Below are 16,731 nucleotides of genomic sequence, written 5' to 3' on the forward strand. Positions count from 1 at the left end.
GATGACGGCAGATTGTAGTGAGCAAAGTTCAAGCCACCCTGGTAAACGTATTCAGAAGAGTAGATTGCACTTGTCATCAATACTGAGCTTGTCAGAGTTTTTTTTTTCTTTTTTAAATAACATTGAAGAAATAGGATGGTGTATGCCAATGTTACTCTGTTAGCAAAATCCATGAATAAAATGCAACAATCCAGCTAGAAGAGAATGTGAAAAAATGCTAATGTTTTCAGATGTTTCTCACAGATAAAACTTTAACATTTGGAATAGGATCTGCTACACAAATGAATATGTTCCCAGAGCCTTTGCATTAGCAGATTTTGGAACCACACACAGGGGGGGGGCAATGGATTGCATTTCCAGCATTTCACAAATCTGTCACAATGCTCTGCTGGATGTTATGTAATGAGTGGTCTGGGAATATTGTAAAATCAATTCAATGCTACCCAGCCTTAACCTTGTGAGATAAACCTGAGTAGATTACGTTTTTGACACGGGCTGTTAAAATTCAAGCACTAGCTACAGTTTGTAAAAAGACAACATGATTCATACACACGTTCACCGTCTAAATAAAATCACAAAAAAAGCATTGTCATAATTTTTCAATACATTTGCAAATATACTTTTTAAAATTGTATTTATGCAGAAATATATATATATTTGGATTTTTTTTAGCAACACTAGCGGCTATGGTACTGTGTTTGGTTGGTTCACCATGTTAAGAAATGTCATAACTACCATCTTGTAGGGTTTCATGGTTCCCAGAGGATGAAGACTATACTGACTTTGGGGAGCCCTCTAAAAAACATAGGTGAAGTGTGATGGCCAAAGCAATGGCTACACAGTTGCTGGACTCCTTCACTCACACTTTTTAATTTTACTTATGCAGTTCTTTTGTCTTAAGCTGGTTTATATAATTTTTTGGACATAATATATTATATACATACTGTAAATGTTTTTTTCAATGCTTGTTTCAAACATTTACTTAAGTACAAATCATTTACAGGATACATGGGTTTTGTTTCACACACATATACTTTATTTATTAGTTTGACAGTTTTGACTAAACTATCATTTGTTGTAGTGTGCACATTCAGATACTGGACAGTCTGTTTTTCTTGTAACGTGTATTTCTTTGAGCTCACCAGTGTCAGTGGCTCCACACACGCCTGGAAGGGTTCCTTGCAATCTGCTTGGCAAAAGGGAGGCACCTGGGGAGACAGCTGTTTCATAGGGGAGGTGGCCAAATTGGACCCTACCACTCTCGCCATATCTTGGGGGAGCTTCTTTCTTTCTTTAGATATGTGTTTGGCCAGTTGTATCTGAGACTGTTGTATTTGTTGCATTGGGAGCTTTATAGGAGCTTTTGTCTTGTCTGTTACATACGTCTGTTTAGTTGACCGCTTTAACGGGCCCAGAACTTTAACTTATTTTTTAGTTTTTTAAAGAGTTCAGTTTGCTATTTTTGGGTATATTCCTTTATTTTGAAAATGTACCTGTTACTCCTTTTGCCTTCCTGCTTGGTCCCTCACATGGAGTCTCGCCATGGCAATCGGTTCTTCTGTGTAATAATTGTAGATACTAGGCCTATTTTGCATTTTTATTGGAAATATTACAAATTCATTATAATTTTTTTTTTCTTTTTTTTTTGGCATTTTCAAGCTTTATTGGGTAGTATAGAGTTGAAATGGGGAGACAGAGAGAGAGGGGGGATGACCTGCAGTAAAGGTCCCCGGGTCGGATTCGAACCCGCGACCACTGCAACGATGGTACGCCCTCTATCCACTACGCCACCGGAGCGCCCCATCAGAGACATTTTTATCACAAAAAGGACACACACATTTGTAGAATATTCCATCTCTAAAGATAAACAACTCGTGATGTGCGACATTGATCTTCATTTTATTTTCATCTTACATTTTTTTCTTGTTTTCAGCATGACACTCTATACAAGATTCACTCAACACTTATATAATCTGAAACTCACTGACCACAACTGAAACAATATCACTCTTTAGTTTTAGAAGAAGAAGAATATAAAAATATAATGAAACATAATAGGTGTACACAAAGACATTCACGTACACTGTATACAGATACATTCTTAGCAACATGTTCTCAGTTGAAAAGGAATGTTATAGCAAACACTTGTACAGGAGAGGAAGGAAGTTAAAAGCTAAGGGGAAGTCTGTTACAACATCTCCCTAAGCTCAAAAAAATGTTTCACATTCTTCTACCATTATAGGCTGTACGCTTAACTATGTAGAGTATGATGTGGGGACGTATTGAGTTGAAATTGAGGTATACAGTTTGTCGTGCAACTTAAAAAAAAGTCGGGAGTGTTTTTTTTACTGACTCCGAGCCGGTAATAGCTAATAGGGTCAGAAGAAGATTGATTTTTTTATTTGGGGGTAAAATACAACCTTAACCTTTCTATAAAAAGGCAAAATTAATCAAATGTTGCATTTTCACTCTTATGTCTTGCACATGGATAAGAATGAGCTCAAGAGACAAATTCTAGGCTGTCTTCTAACATTCAGGTCAGGAAAACAAACGCATAACCGGTTGGGGTAGAAGAGAACCGGGAGTGACTTCACCTATGAACATGACCAGGGGCAAGGGGTGTGGTTATCCTTGTGAATGCATGCGGGGCGGGAGTATTGCATTGCTGTTGCTTCTTCTCACTTCCTGAAGTGAACACAGGCCAAATATGTGGAGTTACAAACTGTGGATAACCTGTGATAGCCTGGACCTTTGACACACCACACCAGGAAATAATATCCTACAGTCAAGGTAAGATTCTGATAACAATCAATGAAGACATGTCATACAGAACTTTCTCATGTGTTAGTTGATAGTGTGTGAAGTTAAACCTAAGGGAAGACACTGAACAAGTCAAGCAAACTAAGCGTCTGCTATAGTAGAAGAGTTAAGACACAGACAGATCAGATTTCTGTTTCACTTATAAGTATAATTTCATTGTTTAAAGTTAATCACAGTGGGTAGAGCAAGGAATTCATTTTCACCCTTCACTTTCAAATATGTTTTCCCCACTCATGTATGACCAGTTTCATTCTACTATATGGTAAGTAGATAAGTAACTGACCTCTTTTCTTTGCTTTGGTCCAGTGAGATTTGCACCTAGTGTCGTTCCTGTACTGGCATAATTTGTAGCAAAGTGTCAGAGAAACGTCTGAGGGTTAGGACAGTGTCCTCTTTGTGTTGCTGCGTCTGTTGTGTTTGCATGCATGTGATATGCTGTATTGTATCATCATTATTATGGATCAAATAATGTCTCGACTGATCATATTTTCATGTGATGGTGTGACAACTGTCTTTACAGATAATTAGTTCTACCTGGTGTAATAAAGCATGTTCCTGTGGCAATATCTCGCACTGCTCCTGCTGGTAACTGTTCAAATATGCAGAGGTAAACGCCATATCATAACACTCTGAAATGTAAATGTTCTACACAAACGTGTGTGTGTGTGTGTGTGTGTGTGTGTGTGTGTGTGTGTGTGTGTGTGTGTGTGTGTGTGTGTGTGTGTGTGTGTGTGTGTGTGTGTGTGTGTGTGTGTGTGTGTGTGTGTGTGTGTGTGTGTGTGTGTGTGTGTGTGTGTGTGTGTGTGTGTGTGTGTGTGTGTGTGTGTGTGTGTGTGTGTGTGTGTGTGTGTGTGTGTGTGTGTGAGAGAGTAAACGCCTTTGCTGTGGTTGGGAAAAACTAATGACACTACGGCGACTCTCTCATGGTCTCAGCTCTCAGCTGATGTACGTATATGCATTTCATATATGCACATTCATATCTATTGTGTCACAGGTAGCTACTAGGAGCAGCTGATGGCATTTCTTGAAAATGACGCTAATCTTCCACCTCAAAAGAACTGAAAGTGAAACATTGGTAGCAGCCAGGAAACAAATCAATCTAGATATCACACTACCAGTTCAGAAATCAGGATCTCACTCCCACCTCATTTGTTTTACAGACTCTAGAAGAGACAAGATGTGTTGAGTTGTATCTGAATGCCTTTGTTGTTGTTTTTTGCTCAATTATTATATAACAGTGTCTTTGGTTTGGGTTGTTATAGGCTCTATTTGGTCACACCACATTTCTCCACTCATCTTCCACACATGATTGGTTCTAACACGAGGTGTGGTTGCATTCATGGTTTGTCATAACCACATCTTCCAATATTCTAAGGCTCTATGACTGACTAAAGTCATGAATTATTGAAAGGTTACGCAACCTTTCTTGAGCAATGTGTGTTACGATATCTTTTTCACAGTGTTTTACATCAAGGTGACATACTGCATATCGAAGCACTCCATTTAGATTGTTGCGTTTTCAAAGCCCAACAATTAGACAAGAAAAACAAAAAATAAAAGCAACCGAAATACAACAAAGCACAACCAGACAAGTGAAAATATAAATCAAATAAAACAATGATAAAAAATAATATCTATTATTATATGAATGATAATTTAATTTTTCTTGTTTTTATTTCTCACCAGCGTTCCCAGTCCACAGATGTGAGGAGTTCACAAATCTAAGTTTCGGCAATGCATTTTTTGGAACCAGCCTCAAAATCAAGTTGTTGCTATACACCAGGGAGAACGCCACCTGCGGTACAATCTTGTCCCACTCCAACCTGTCTGCCAACCCAGAGTTCAACTTGTCCAGACCGACCACCTTCATCATCCATGGTTACCGGCCCACTGGCAAGCCGCCCAATTGGCTGAAGAAAATTACAGAGCAGCTGTTGATCAGGAAAGACATCAATGTCATAGTAGTGGACTGGAACCACGGAGCTGCTAACCTGAATTATTTTAAGGCGGTGGAGAACACACATAAGGTGGCCGACAACCTCACTGATTTCCTTCAACTGATGCAGGTATGACATGTACTGTACCTGATGCTATCTGAATACCATCTCCCCTTTTGTCTTGATAGCAATGTTATCTAATGTATCTAATCTTTTCAGGAACGTGGGGCCTCTCTGACGTCCATTCACATGATAGGAATCAGTCTCGGGGCTCATATAGCAGGCTTCGTAGGTGCTCATTTCAACGGGTCCATTGGAAGAATAACAGGTTATTTTTTCTAAATCCCTTTCACCCTCTTAATATTAGTGCCAAGTCTGACATCTGGCCAAAATTCACAGTCCTTGTTTTGAAAATTGATTCTGAATAAATGTATTCTTTTTCTCACATCTATGGATTCAAATTCCATTCCTTGCCATATTTCATTGCCAAACAGCACAGTATCATTATCAGATTCCTATACCTCAAATACAATTCATTTAGTTACACAACCTTATCTTCTGCGTCAGGTCATAAACATTACATTTTGGGGCACTTAACTAATAACACAGTGGCAGTGCCTTTACTTATAAAGGGCTTGTCAGATGGTGCAGATAAGGATTTTGGCCATGGAGTCGCAGCAACAAATTTACAGATCAGGTTTTCCGGGCAGGAGTCAGCATGAAAAAAGTGTGCACCATCTTGGTTAATAAAAGTGGAGGGATTTTCTGGATTTTCTTTTTGATATTCTGTCTATCACTGTTAAAATAAACCTAGCTTTAAAATGATAGACCGCTCATTTTTTTGTAAGTGGGCAAACTTACAAAATCGGTGAGGGATCAAATACTTATTTCCTCCACTGTATACCGAAGGCAGAAAGTTGTCTGCACAGTGCCTGCAGTGTCAGTGACAGATATCAGGTCAGCACTGCTGGAAATAAAAATCATTATACATATGAAAAAAATAAGTAAAGAAAAGACAAATTAGCAAAAAGTTTAATCAAGTAAGGCAGGCATGATGTTATCAATATTCATATTTGAGAGGAAAAGTAATAAAATTAGTTTGGGAAAAAGCAATATATGGAAGCCAAGAACAGCCATTTCTATGTATTAATTAATGCAGGTAGGCCTTCCTGGAGGTATAGTTAATTATCTTGTGATCTCGATAACAGAAAGATAATATTTCTGGGATAATGAGTTGTCAATTTGAAAAGACAGCCTTTTCTCAATATAACGGATAAATGAACCTGTTATCACAAGGTTATAGCATTTATTTATTTTTTATTGCAAGCCCGGCTGTTCGGAACTCCTGTACAATACTGGTTTGTCAAATGTTTTTCCAGCATTAGTTCGACAATAATCAAGATAAAGTGTAGAGCAGCAATGATAATCTGGAAAAGGAAAAGGCCTTGAAAATGATCTGAAACTAAGGGTGTATTCACACATGCTGTGTTTAGTTCGGTTGAAACAAACTCAGGTGCACTTCCGCCTTCGGTGCGCATCTTTCAGGCAGGTGTGAATACAGCAATCGCACTCGGAGGCGGACCAAACAAGCGCTCCGAGACCCGGCTGAAGAGGTAGTCTCGGTGCGTTTCCAAACGCACTCTGCTGCAGTTCGTTTGTGGTGTGAATTTGTCCGGACTCGATCCGACCCAAATGCAGGAAGCACTGTGCCTTTTTTTTTAATAAATTGCCGTCAGCTTCACATTATGGGAAAGTGTTGTTGTTGCCATTGTTAGGACGATAAGTTGTGGTTTGACCGGGAGCCCAGAACAATATATTACATTTGATCGAGAGGACGTGTAAAAATGCTGAATGTGTTCAGCGATCAGATGAAGGAGAGGGGAGCATCTCCAGCACAGTGCCAACAGGTTCACGCTGCGCAAGAAGTGTGTGTTTTTATTTTGCTTCCCATGTACGGGACCGTCAATATTATCCCCTTGTCAGTTTGGAGCTGAACTGCGCAGAACTGACACGGGAGCAGCTGATACACAGCTTAATCGGCATGAGCCTATTCTTCTCGCGAGCCGCATGTCCAGCAGCAAAAATATAGTAAAAATTATGTTTCTCATCGTAGACTACTAGCCATACAGTATCTCACAAAAGTGAGTACACCCCTCACATTTCTTCAAATATTTCATTATATCTTTCCATGCGACAACACTGAATAAATGACACTTTGATACAATGTCAAGTAGTCAGTGTACAGCTTGTATAACAGTTTAAATTTATGGTCCCCTCAAAATAACTCGACACACAGCCATTAATGTCTAAACTGTTGGCAACAAAAGTGAGTACACCCCTAAGTGAAAATGTCCAAATTGGGCCCAAAGTGTCAATATTTTGTTTTGCCATCATTGTTTTCCAGCACTGCCTTAACCCTCTTGGGCATGTAGTTCACCAGAGCTTCACAGGTTGCAACTGGAACCCTCTTCTACCCATTCATGACGACATCAAGGAGCTGGTGGATATTAGAGTCCTTGCGCTCCTCATCTCCCGTTTGAGGATGCCCCAAAGATGCTCAATAGGGTTTAAGACTGGAGACATGCTTGGCCAGTCCATAACCTTTACCCTCAGCTTCTTTAGCAAGCCAGTGGTCGTTCGGAGGTGTGTTTAGGGTCGTTATCATGTTGCAGTACTGCCCTGCGGCCCAGTTTATGAAGGGCGGGGATCATGCTCTGCTTCAGTATGTCACAGTACATGTTAGAATTCAATGAACTGTAGATCCCCAGTGCTGGCAGCACTCATGCAGCCCCAGACCATGATACTCCAACCACCATGCTTGACTCTAGGCAAGACACACTTGTCTTTGTACTCCTCACCTGGTTGCCGCTCCACACTCTTAACACCATCTGAACCAAATAAATGTATTTTGGTCTCATCAGACCACAGGACATGGTTGCAGTAATCCATGTCCGTAGTCTGTTTGTCTTCAGCAAACTTTTTGTGGGGTTTCTTGTGCATCATCTTTAGAAGAGGTTTCCTTCTGGGATGACAGCCATGCAGACCAGTATGATGCAGAGTGCGGCGTATGGTCTGAGCACTGACAGGTTGACCCCCCACCCCTTCAAGCCCATCAGCAATGCTGGCAGCACTCATACGTCTATTTTCCAAAGCCAACCTCTGTGTACGACGCTGACCACGTGCACTCAACCTTCGTAAACTGGGCTGCAGGGTGGTATTGCAATATGATAACGACCCCAAACACACCTCCAAGACGACCAGTGGCTTGCTAAAAAAGCTGAGGGTAAAGGTTATGGCCTGGCCAAGCATGTCTCCAGACCTAAACCCTATTGAGCATCTTTGGGGCATCCTCAAACGGAAGGAGCGCAAGGTCTCTAATATCCACCAGCTCTGTGATGCTGTCATAAATGGGTGGAAGAGGGTTCCAGTTGCAACCTGTGAAGCTCTAGGGAACTACATGCCCAAGAGGGTTAAGGCAGTGCTGGAAAATAATGGTGCCCACACAAAATATTTACACTTTGGGCCCAATTTGGACATTTTTTCTAAGGGGTGTACTCACTTTTGTTGCCAGCAGTTTAGACATTAATGGCTGTGTGTCGAGTTATTTTGAGGGGACAGTAAATTTACACTGTTATACAAGCTGTACACTGACTACTTTACATTGTATCAAAGTGTCATTTCTTCAGTGTTGTCCCATGGAAAGATATAAAGAAAAATGTGAAGAAATGTGAGGGGTGTACTCACTTTTGTGAGATACTGTATAACGTGGCATTGTCATAGGGCTTCATATAACCATATGAAACAACAATAATTTTATTTATAGGCTAGATGTAGGCCTGATATTATTTTTAACCCCATATTATATGATATATTTCGCAGTTTTTACTTCGTTCTTCCTGCTTCTCTCCACCCCAGAATGTCTGTCCAATGAATGCATGACCTCAGATCACATGTGGTTTTGCTTCGTAATGCTGGTTCACTTACAAAAGGGGTAATATGAAAGTGGACCACACCAAACAAAATAAATCTAAACTCTATTTGGGCTGGACCAAAGCAAGTGAACTAGTGGACTTTCCCTGTGTGAATACACCCTAAGTGATGCCAGAACCTTTATATTGAGGGTAACATTCCAATCGGCCCAAGCATGCTATGTCTTCAGCTAAATGTTGGATAAGCTAAAAGTTTCGCTGGTGTGATGTTTGTGTGCAGCTTTAGATCCTGCTGGTCCTCAGTTCACTGGCACTCCTCCAGAGGAGCGGCTGGACTCCAAGGACGCCCAGTTTGTGGATGTCCTTCACACAGACATCGATGGTCAGTTCAACTGAAATACTGCAGAATATTTGATGAATACTGTTTGTATTTGTTTTACTATATCAAATGTATTCTGTCTATAATTGTCTATTGTTGTTATGTGTCGACTGTGTCTACAGCCCTGGGCTATAGAGAACCACTGGGTCACATTGATTTCTATGCAAATGGTGGAACAGACCAACCTGGCTGCCCAAGGACCATCTTTTCTGGTAAGCAATTTGAAATGATGGGTGGAAAAAAATCAAAAACACAAAGAACACCATCAAACTGATAATCATGGCAGAGCAAATGTTAGATTTATAATCACATTGGCTCACTTGTATTATTACAAATGGAACAATACTGTGCGGTTAACGATCCCCTTCCTGTCTTACCCTTCTGCAGGAAAAGACTATTTTAAATGCGACCACCAGAGATCAGTGTTTCTCTACCTAGACTCTTTGAATAGGACTTGTGCAAGCAGGGCCTTCCCCTGCTCTTCCTATAAAGACTTTCTGGATGGTAACTGTTTGGACTGTGGCCGGTTTGGAGCTGCTGGATGTCCCGTCTTTGGTTGGTACTTAAATGATCTGATCTGATGATGAACACAAGTTGCTTTTATTTTCACTTGAAATGACATCTCAAACTGATGGACACTTGTGAAAACTTTATTCACACATATTGTCATGGAAGAACTCATTGTGGTTATGTGGTGGTGTCAGATTTGACTGTGTTGGCGTTGTAGATTTGACGCATGGTGTTTGCCTTCAAATCCAGGTTACGACATCACAAAGTGGAGAGATGTCCTGCTGAGGCTGAACCAAACCAAAACTTACTTCACCACAAATACAGTCACTCCATTCTGCAGTGAGTAAACTAACCCTTAAAATATCAAGCACACATGCACACAGACATAGACACATATCTGGACCCTGTCAGTAATGACCTTGCTTCAATGTGTTATATGAGTAATGATTAGTGGGTAAAAGGGAATGCAATACACAAATTACAAACAATACACAAATTACAAACTTTTAATCTTTACAGTTTGAATAATTTGAGTTACTTCACACAAAAACATAATATTTTCTTTGAGGAAAGAGTTAAATTATTTCACATGAAATTGTTTATTTTATAACATATCAGTTATGTTTAGGTAAGCAAAAATAAATGAAAATCAGAAGTTTGCTTCAATAGATACATCTTTTTATTTTATATTTTAATGGTAACATTTCCAAATGTAATATTTATATGTGTAAATATTTTATAATTGTAATACAGAAATCAATTCCCGTAATGTTGGCATTTACTGTAAGGATGCAACTCTTGTGTTTTTGTTTGCTGGAAAATTTGTAGGGGAGAGTGGCCTAAGTTGTGCCACTTTTTACTCAAAGTGACTTTAAAGTGAGGCCTTGACAGTACAGTCTCCAACTCAAAAATATACATATATTTCAGGGTGTTGTGCATCCCTGGCAATAAAAACTTTGGATCTGGAATAAACTGTTGAAGAAATATAGCTTTCGGAAAAAAAGTTGTCTTGTGGCACAACTTGCCCCCAGTGTGGTGTAAGTTGTGCCATTGGAGAAAATACCATGGGGTAAATTGTGCCATTGATATATATCTCATAAACTGTAATGCAAGACAAATCAATTAGACAATCACTTATTTAAGGTTTATTTAAATTAAATAAAGTAAATATTTTACAAAGATTGAAGGTACATTTTCTTAAACAAGGCCGAGCAGATCTAGGTGGTTTTGCCTGCAAAGCTCACAATGACAAAGTCACCATCATCATCTTTCTGGCCATCTGAACTCTCCTCAGTGGTGTCGTTGAGTGGAATTGAGATGTCAGTCTCTTCTGAGCTACTGTAGACAATCACTTTCTTTTGGGGACCAGCGTATACAGCCATGCCAATGGCACAACTCTCAGAAATGTACTTTCTGCCCTTGTAGAACCAACTGCCACCTGGCATATGCGATTCCCTCTCCATTTCTGCCTTTAAATCATGGCTCAAAACCCATCTGTACACCCTGGTTTTTCCTCCCCATTAACTATCTTACCTCTGCACTACTATCTTTGTTCATATGTGGATGTCTGGGCTTTATGTCTTTTATTTTGGTTATTGTTATTTTACCTTAATTTTTTACGTACTGAATGCACTATGTAAAGCACTTTGGACAGTGCAAACTGTTATAAATGTGCTTTTATAAATACATTTTACTTACTTACTTACTTATAACTCACCTAGGCCCTCTGGCACAAATCACCCCATCCCCAGAATTTTGGATAATAAGCATGATGCAGCAGTTTAGGGCTGACATCGTGCTAACTATATAGACACAAAGTGTAGCATACTAAAGCACTAAACATGTGTCAAATGTTTTCAAACGTGTCTATAATTGTTCAGACACAGTAATCAAAAAACCTTGATCATGGAAATGTTACTTTGAAAGGCAAAAAGCTTAAATTAGCTTAAATGTGCTTATATCTTATTCCATGTTTCTCCCTTCTTTACAGGATGAGTTTAATGGATGGCTCCTCTTAAATATGTGGTCACATTTCCAATTTCTTCTATGGTTTTCTAGAAACAAGGGGTGGCACAACTTGCCCACCGGCACAACTTAGGCCACTCTCCCCTATTACAGATGCAACGTTAGATCTTTGCAGATTGGGTTGCACCCTAAACCCTGCGAGAGACCATGATTCACAACAGGGTCTATCAGTGTTGCCCTTACTGTATTTCATCAGAAAATACAGCTCTATGTCTACTAGGTCTTCCTCAACACATCCACATTTTTGAGCTTTCCCTATACTGATACAGTATGTCCACTAACAAGTCTAAAACAAGACACCTTCTTAGTGTTTCAGTTGAAATTACAATCCGCAGTGTTTGAAATGCACTAGGCTGAAATCAATTCTGTTTTGAATGTGTGGTTTACAGTTGTGACAGCAGTGTCTTAGCATTTGAAAAAAGTGCTGGAAATCCACAGTTGTGTGCAGGCTGTGGTTAAGCCATGTGATAAGAGTGTAGAGTTTTGAAATTTGTGTTTAAGCAATGATAAATTAGCTAGTGTTTGGTCCACATGAACTGCCCCTGTGCATACTGTTGTTAGAGTTTTGCACATGTCGCTCGAGTTGTGCCCGCTGTGGTTTAACGATTGAAAAAAAACTAGTATATTTTGGTGCATTATGGCACAGAAAAGCTACAGTGAATTTCTCAAATAACATGTAATGCGAAATTTGGCCTAAGTGCAGGGTGTGGTTTCGTCAATGGTCATACATAGCTAAGAAGAAATGTTTCAAAATGGTCATCCATATATAATATATTTGAATGATAATGTGAACATCCTTTCTCAGTGACACAGTACAGGCTGGACGTGGTGATATGGAACACGGAGGAGCGCTGGGGATACATTACTGTTAAACTGCACGGTAATGGTGAAGAAGCAGTGGCGACTGTTGACCAGTAAGCCTTTAATTCATTTATCAGACATTCTGTATACTGCCAGTAATCCACCATTGCTTTTCCTGGCCCATCTGCCACTGCTTTCTCTCACTAAGTGTTTTTCTCTTCTCATACCAGTAAAGCAGCACAATTCAAGAAGTACACAGAGACCAGACTGCTCGCCCAGTTCGACAAAGACATCCAGTCAGTTAAAGAGGTGTCTCTCAAATTTTCCACCAGTAATGTGTTGAAGCCCAAATATAAGCTCCGTGTTCTTCGAATACGTCTCACACATCTGGGACACCAGGAGAGGTATGCAAGCACACACTGTACTGGTTTCTCAAGATCTTTCGTATATATTTATTTCTATTTTACATCATTGTAGCTTTTTTTCTCTCACTTTGTAATCAATTACTCCCAGCTCTAGATTAACAGTCAAATTGATTTTATTCTTCGCAGGCCTCTCTGTCGATACGACATCCTTCTGGAGGAGAACAAAGAGGTCACCTTCAGGCCGCTCCCCTGTGAAGAGTCCAACTTCTGAGACCAAATGGGATCCTGCGTCAAAAACAGTTTCACTCCTCTGTATCTCCAGGGTTGCACAGGAAAATAATAAGGACCGTCTTCAGGAATAACACATCAAAAGAACAAAAGTACTGACATTGATGTGATCATTTGTGATCTGAGAATCAAATGTGATATACCACATGATGTATTTTTTTTAATATACTGTATATGTGTGTGTTTTTATTGTTTTTTATTCCCGAATGCATTTTCCTTGAAAAGGGAAATTCATCAGTTGGATCCCCGACTTTCTTTCCATTAAAAATACTAAACAGAAGATAATTCAAACATTGCTTCTTCTTTTTTCTTCTTTAGTTGCCCATTTGGATTCCTCCTTTATTGATAAAATCTCATGTCAATAGTGGACGACATCTTTAATGAGTTCACAGTTATTTGTGCCATCAAAAGGCAAACTATGACATTAAAAAAAAACAATTGCACATAAAGCACGGCGGAAGCTGTTTGAGCCTCTCCATCACATTAATATACAAACTACAGCTAATCGTGGCCACAGATGAACTGATCTCTTTACATATCGTCCCCTCTGCATGTTTTCACTGTCCAATGTTTCATTGCACGGTTGGATGAAGGGATAACAACTGAAAACCAGGTCAACAGTAATGATGTCATATTCAGTACAAATCTGGCTTCCCGGGGGTAACAGAAAACACATTTTCCTCTTCATGCTAACCCTTAAGAAAAGCTTTCCCTCCACCACAGGATGCTTAACTTGCCATCTACAGAACTATCCTCAGTTCTCATGTCCAGCACATTCGGCAGTACAAACAAATAGATAAATAAAATAACCCCTTAAGATGTCAATCAACCACAAACAAGGATGATTTTTTTTTAACTTAGAAAAATAAATATCAGCTAAGTGTACATCTTTCTTGTCAGTATTTCTTTGTCTTTAGTGATGGTGGTGTTCCCAACCAAGATCATTTAGACATGTGCTTCTTCATGCGTTGAATCTCCATCTAAAACAAAAAAAAACATGGTATTTGGTCTAATATTCTCTGCATTTCATTGCATCAGATGCTGTATTTTCTCTGTGTTGGTGTTGTTTGCACCTGTAAAGTCAAGCGAATCCTTTTCTCCTCGTCGAGCTCATTCATCAGCAGTTTCATTTCTTTGCTGGAACACAGGACAGTTGTAAATTTAAGCGATCCAAAAAGAAAAACTGTAATAGACGCATTGATGCTGGGATCGAAAAGTAGTAAAAAAAAAATTTAAAAAACAGATGACATTACTTGTGCTGATTCTTCATCTGATCAAATTGGTCCCTCAGGTCTCTCATCTCAGTCTGCAGTCGCTCCAGGTCGGGTGAGTGAGTGTGAGTCGGGGAGTGTTTCCCTGGATGTCTGCTCAGCCGATGGTCTGAGTTGGGGCCTGGGTGCGTCAGATGTAGCACGGCAGAGAGAGCTTTTGGTAATATGGATGAGAAGGACTCTGTAGGCACACTTGTGGGCACTGCTGCCTGTGGAGAATGATCAAACATTATTGTCTGGCAATGCAACAGAAATCTGAAGAGCTATTTTACATTTTTTCAAGTATTTCTTTCACACTTACAGACTGGGCAGACCCATTTTGACTTGTTTCCTGAGAGTTTTCCTGAAGTGTTGAAGAATCTGGCCCTTCACTCTGGCTTTCTTTCCTTTCCTCCATCAGGAGTGTTACCTGTAAGTGAAGCCTAGTTTGAGACATCTGATAAGTAAAATACAAGGGGACTTCAACCCTTGTGGGTATTGAAGAAAACTGTCCTGGCTTTCGTTTGTTGTCCCCAAAGAAAATCTATAATATATGGCCTAAAGGTCTGAAACATTTGATTACAGTGTTGGAATCCAGAACATAAATATCAAATTACCCATTCAACCCTGTCTTAAAAGGAGGTGTTAAAGCTGATATCTGTCGCTGCTCTACGTGACTGTGTGTATGAGGCAGCTCAGAAAAGTTAAATTTATCCCAAGGGCAGATGGGACACAAACAGACAAGGCACTATGCACTGTTTTCAAACAGTGAGCCAAGGTATAGTAGCATTTCAATGGATACTATAACTATCATTAAAAGTGTATACTTCCCACAGTCTGTAGCTCTGACTGTAATCTCTCATCAGTAGCGTTCAGCTTCTCCGCAATTGACATAATTGAATCAAACTCTTCTGTGTCTTTGAGAGAGACAGAGAAGAAATGTTAAAACACGACTGAATGTGGGCTATTTTCACAGCAAGAAGCCTAACATTCCTTGATTCCAAAGCCTGCATTAACTCAACATTCAGCCTGTTCAACATGCAGCATTAAAGCATGGTAGTATTTCAGATTATGTTGCAACAGTACTAGTAGTTTGCCAGGCTTACCAGGGACGAGGGCTGAGCTATAGCCGCCCATAGCGCCAGAGAGGAATACAAGTGCAAGACAGAGAAAAACCTGCAGAGCCTTTAAGTCTACATCTACAAATGACAGATTGGAGCAAATCAGAGGAGCAGAGATCAACAGAGAGATCAGTGCAATCTCACATCATGCTACTGCCTTCATCATTATATAACAGCAACTTCAGTTTGAACATTGAACTGAGACAATGCTTTGATCAAAGTGGTGGAAACTGGGAATGGATCTGGGTGGTGCTGTAGGGGCAGCTGTGTCTCTCATGCCACTGCAGTGAACAAATGTGCAACACATGCTGAAAGGGGTTGCACAGAAAAGGGCACACAATCATTAGTAAACAGTAATGCAATTACCACACTTTTGTCAGTTTACAGCCGAGGTTCACGCTCACCGTGTTTTGCCAGAGTCACTGGTTGAGATGAAGTAGCATCTGTGGTAACACAACACCCTCCATTGTATCACAGAGTGGTCTGCCCAGTATGTTATGGTGAGGAGTGAGCAGTGTGGGGGGGCTAAGTTTAGCTCAGGACAGTGTAGTGAACAAATATCACTGGGGCAGAGAGAAGGGTGTTAAAGACTGAAGGGCAAGAGTGGTGTTTAAAGGGAAACAGTTATAGTAGAGATGGTGTTCAAACTGGGCAAAAGAGAATAATTTAATTGAAGGAGAAACCTCCTGAGCAGTCTTGAATGGCTTTACTTAGCAATTTTCAGTTGAGGGGGATTTGTTTACATGTGCAGAGCCTCCAGTTAGTTTACAAAACAGTGTTGCTCTACATGTAATTCTTAGTATTGAATTATTCTATAACATTAAATCAATACAAAATTATTTTGAGGCACCTTGAACCAAACGTAAGACTAGCATATGTTGTTAACAAAACGGTGGGGCCTGGTGTTCCTGTGAACAATAGTGAACAAATTACTTTTCAGGAAGCTTTATAATTCAAACAGAGTTCCAGGGATCTAATTTTCCTGTGATGAAAGTTTGTTTATTCAGTTATGAGAATATTCCTTTACATGTTCACTTCTCTGTCCCACACATTTAACGCTTCCGAAATATAACTTAATGGTCACCTATTGTGCGAAATGCACTTTTTCATAGTTTTTCAACATTAATAATATGGATCCCTGGTGGGACGAGAGACCCTTAGTATGAGGGAAAACTTATTTTTATCTATCTTCACCTTTCTATAAAGCTGAAAAAACCCAGTCAGATATCTCTCACCCTTATGAGAAGCTACACCCCTTCATTACTGACTTAACTTAGCACTTCCCTGTGATCAGCACACCCCCAGA

At 39.8% G+C, this 16,731-nt stretch overlaps 1 protein-coding gene across 1 annotated transcript; it reads left to right on the top strand.

Moving 5' to 3' along the window:
• Positions 1-2,679: 2,679 nt before the first annotated feature.
• On the top strand, positions 2,680-13,999 carry lipia (lipase, member Ia). The gene is made up of 11 exons (XM_080041615.1): positions 2,680-2,790; positions 3,341-3,427; positions 4,507-4,886; positions 4,977-5,085; positions 8,967-9,068; positions 9,188-9,277; positions 9,453-9,620; positions 9,825-9,914; positions 12,406-12,514; positions 12,632-12,805; positions 12,953-13,999. Exons 2-11 carry the CDS (start codon positions 3,370-3,372, stop codon positions 13,035-13,037), a joined length of 1,365 nt encoding a protein of 454 aa, XP_079897741.1. The 5' UTR covers positions 2,680-2,790; positions 3,341-3,369; the 3' UTR covers positions 13,038-13,999.
• Positions 14,000-16,731: the final 2,732 nt, after the last annotated feature.

This window comes from Ammodytes marinus, assembly GCF_949987685.1.
Source record: "Ammodytes marinus genome assembly, chromosome: 14".
NCBI classification, from domain to species: Eukaryota; Metazoa; Chordata; class Actinopteri; order Uranoscopiformes; family Ammodytidae; genus Ammodytes; species Ammodytes marinus.

Bases quoted from the DNA above. Each gene is read 5' to 3' on its own strand.
- lipia (XM_080041615.1), top strand. From the start codon at position 3,370: ATGTTCCTGTGGCAATATCTCGCACTGCTCCTGCTGGTAACTGTTCAA. The intron at 5,086-8,966 runs GTTATTTTTTCT...GTTTGTGTGCAG, and splicing joins GTCCATTGGAAGAATAACAG to CTTTAGATCCTGCTGGTCCT. The intron at 12,806-12,952 runs GTATGCAAGCAC...TATTCTTCGCAG, and splicing joins CATCTGGGACACCAGGAGAG to GCCTCTCTGTCGATACGACA.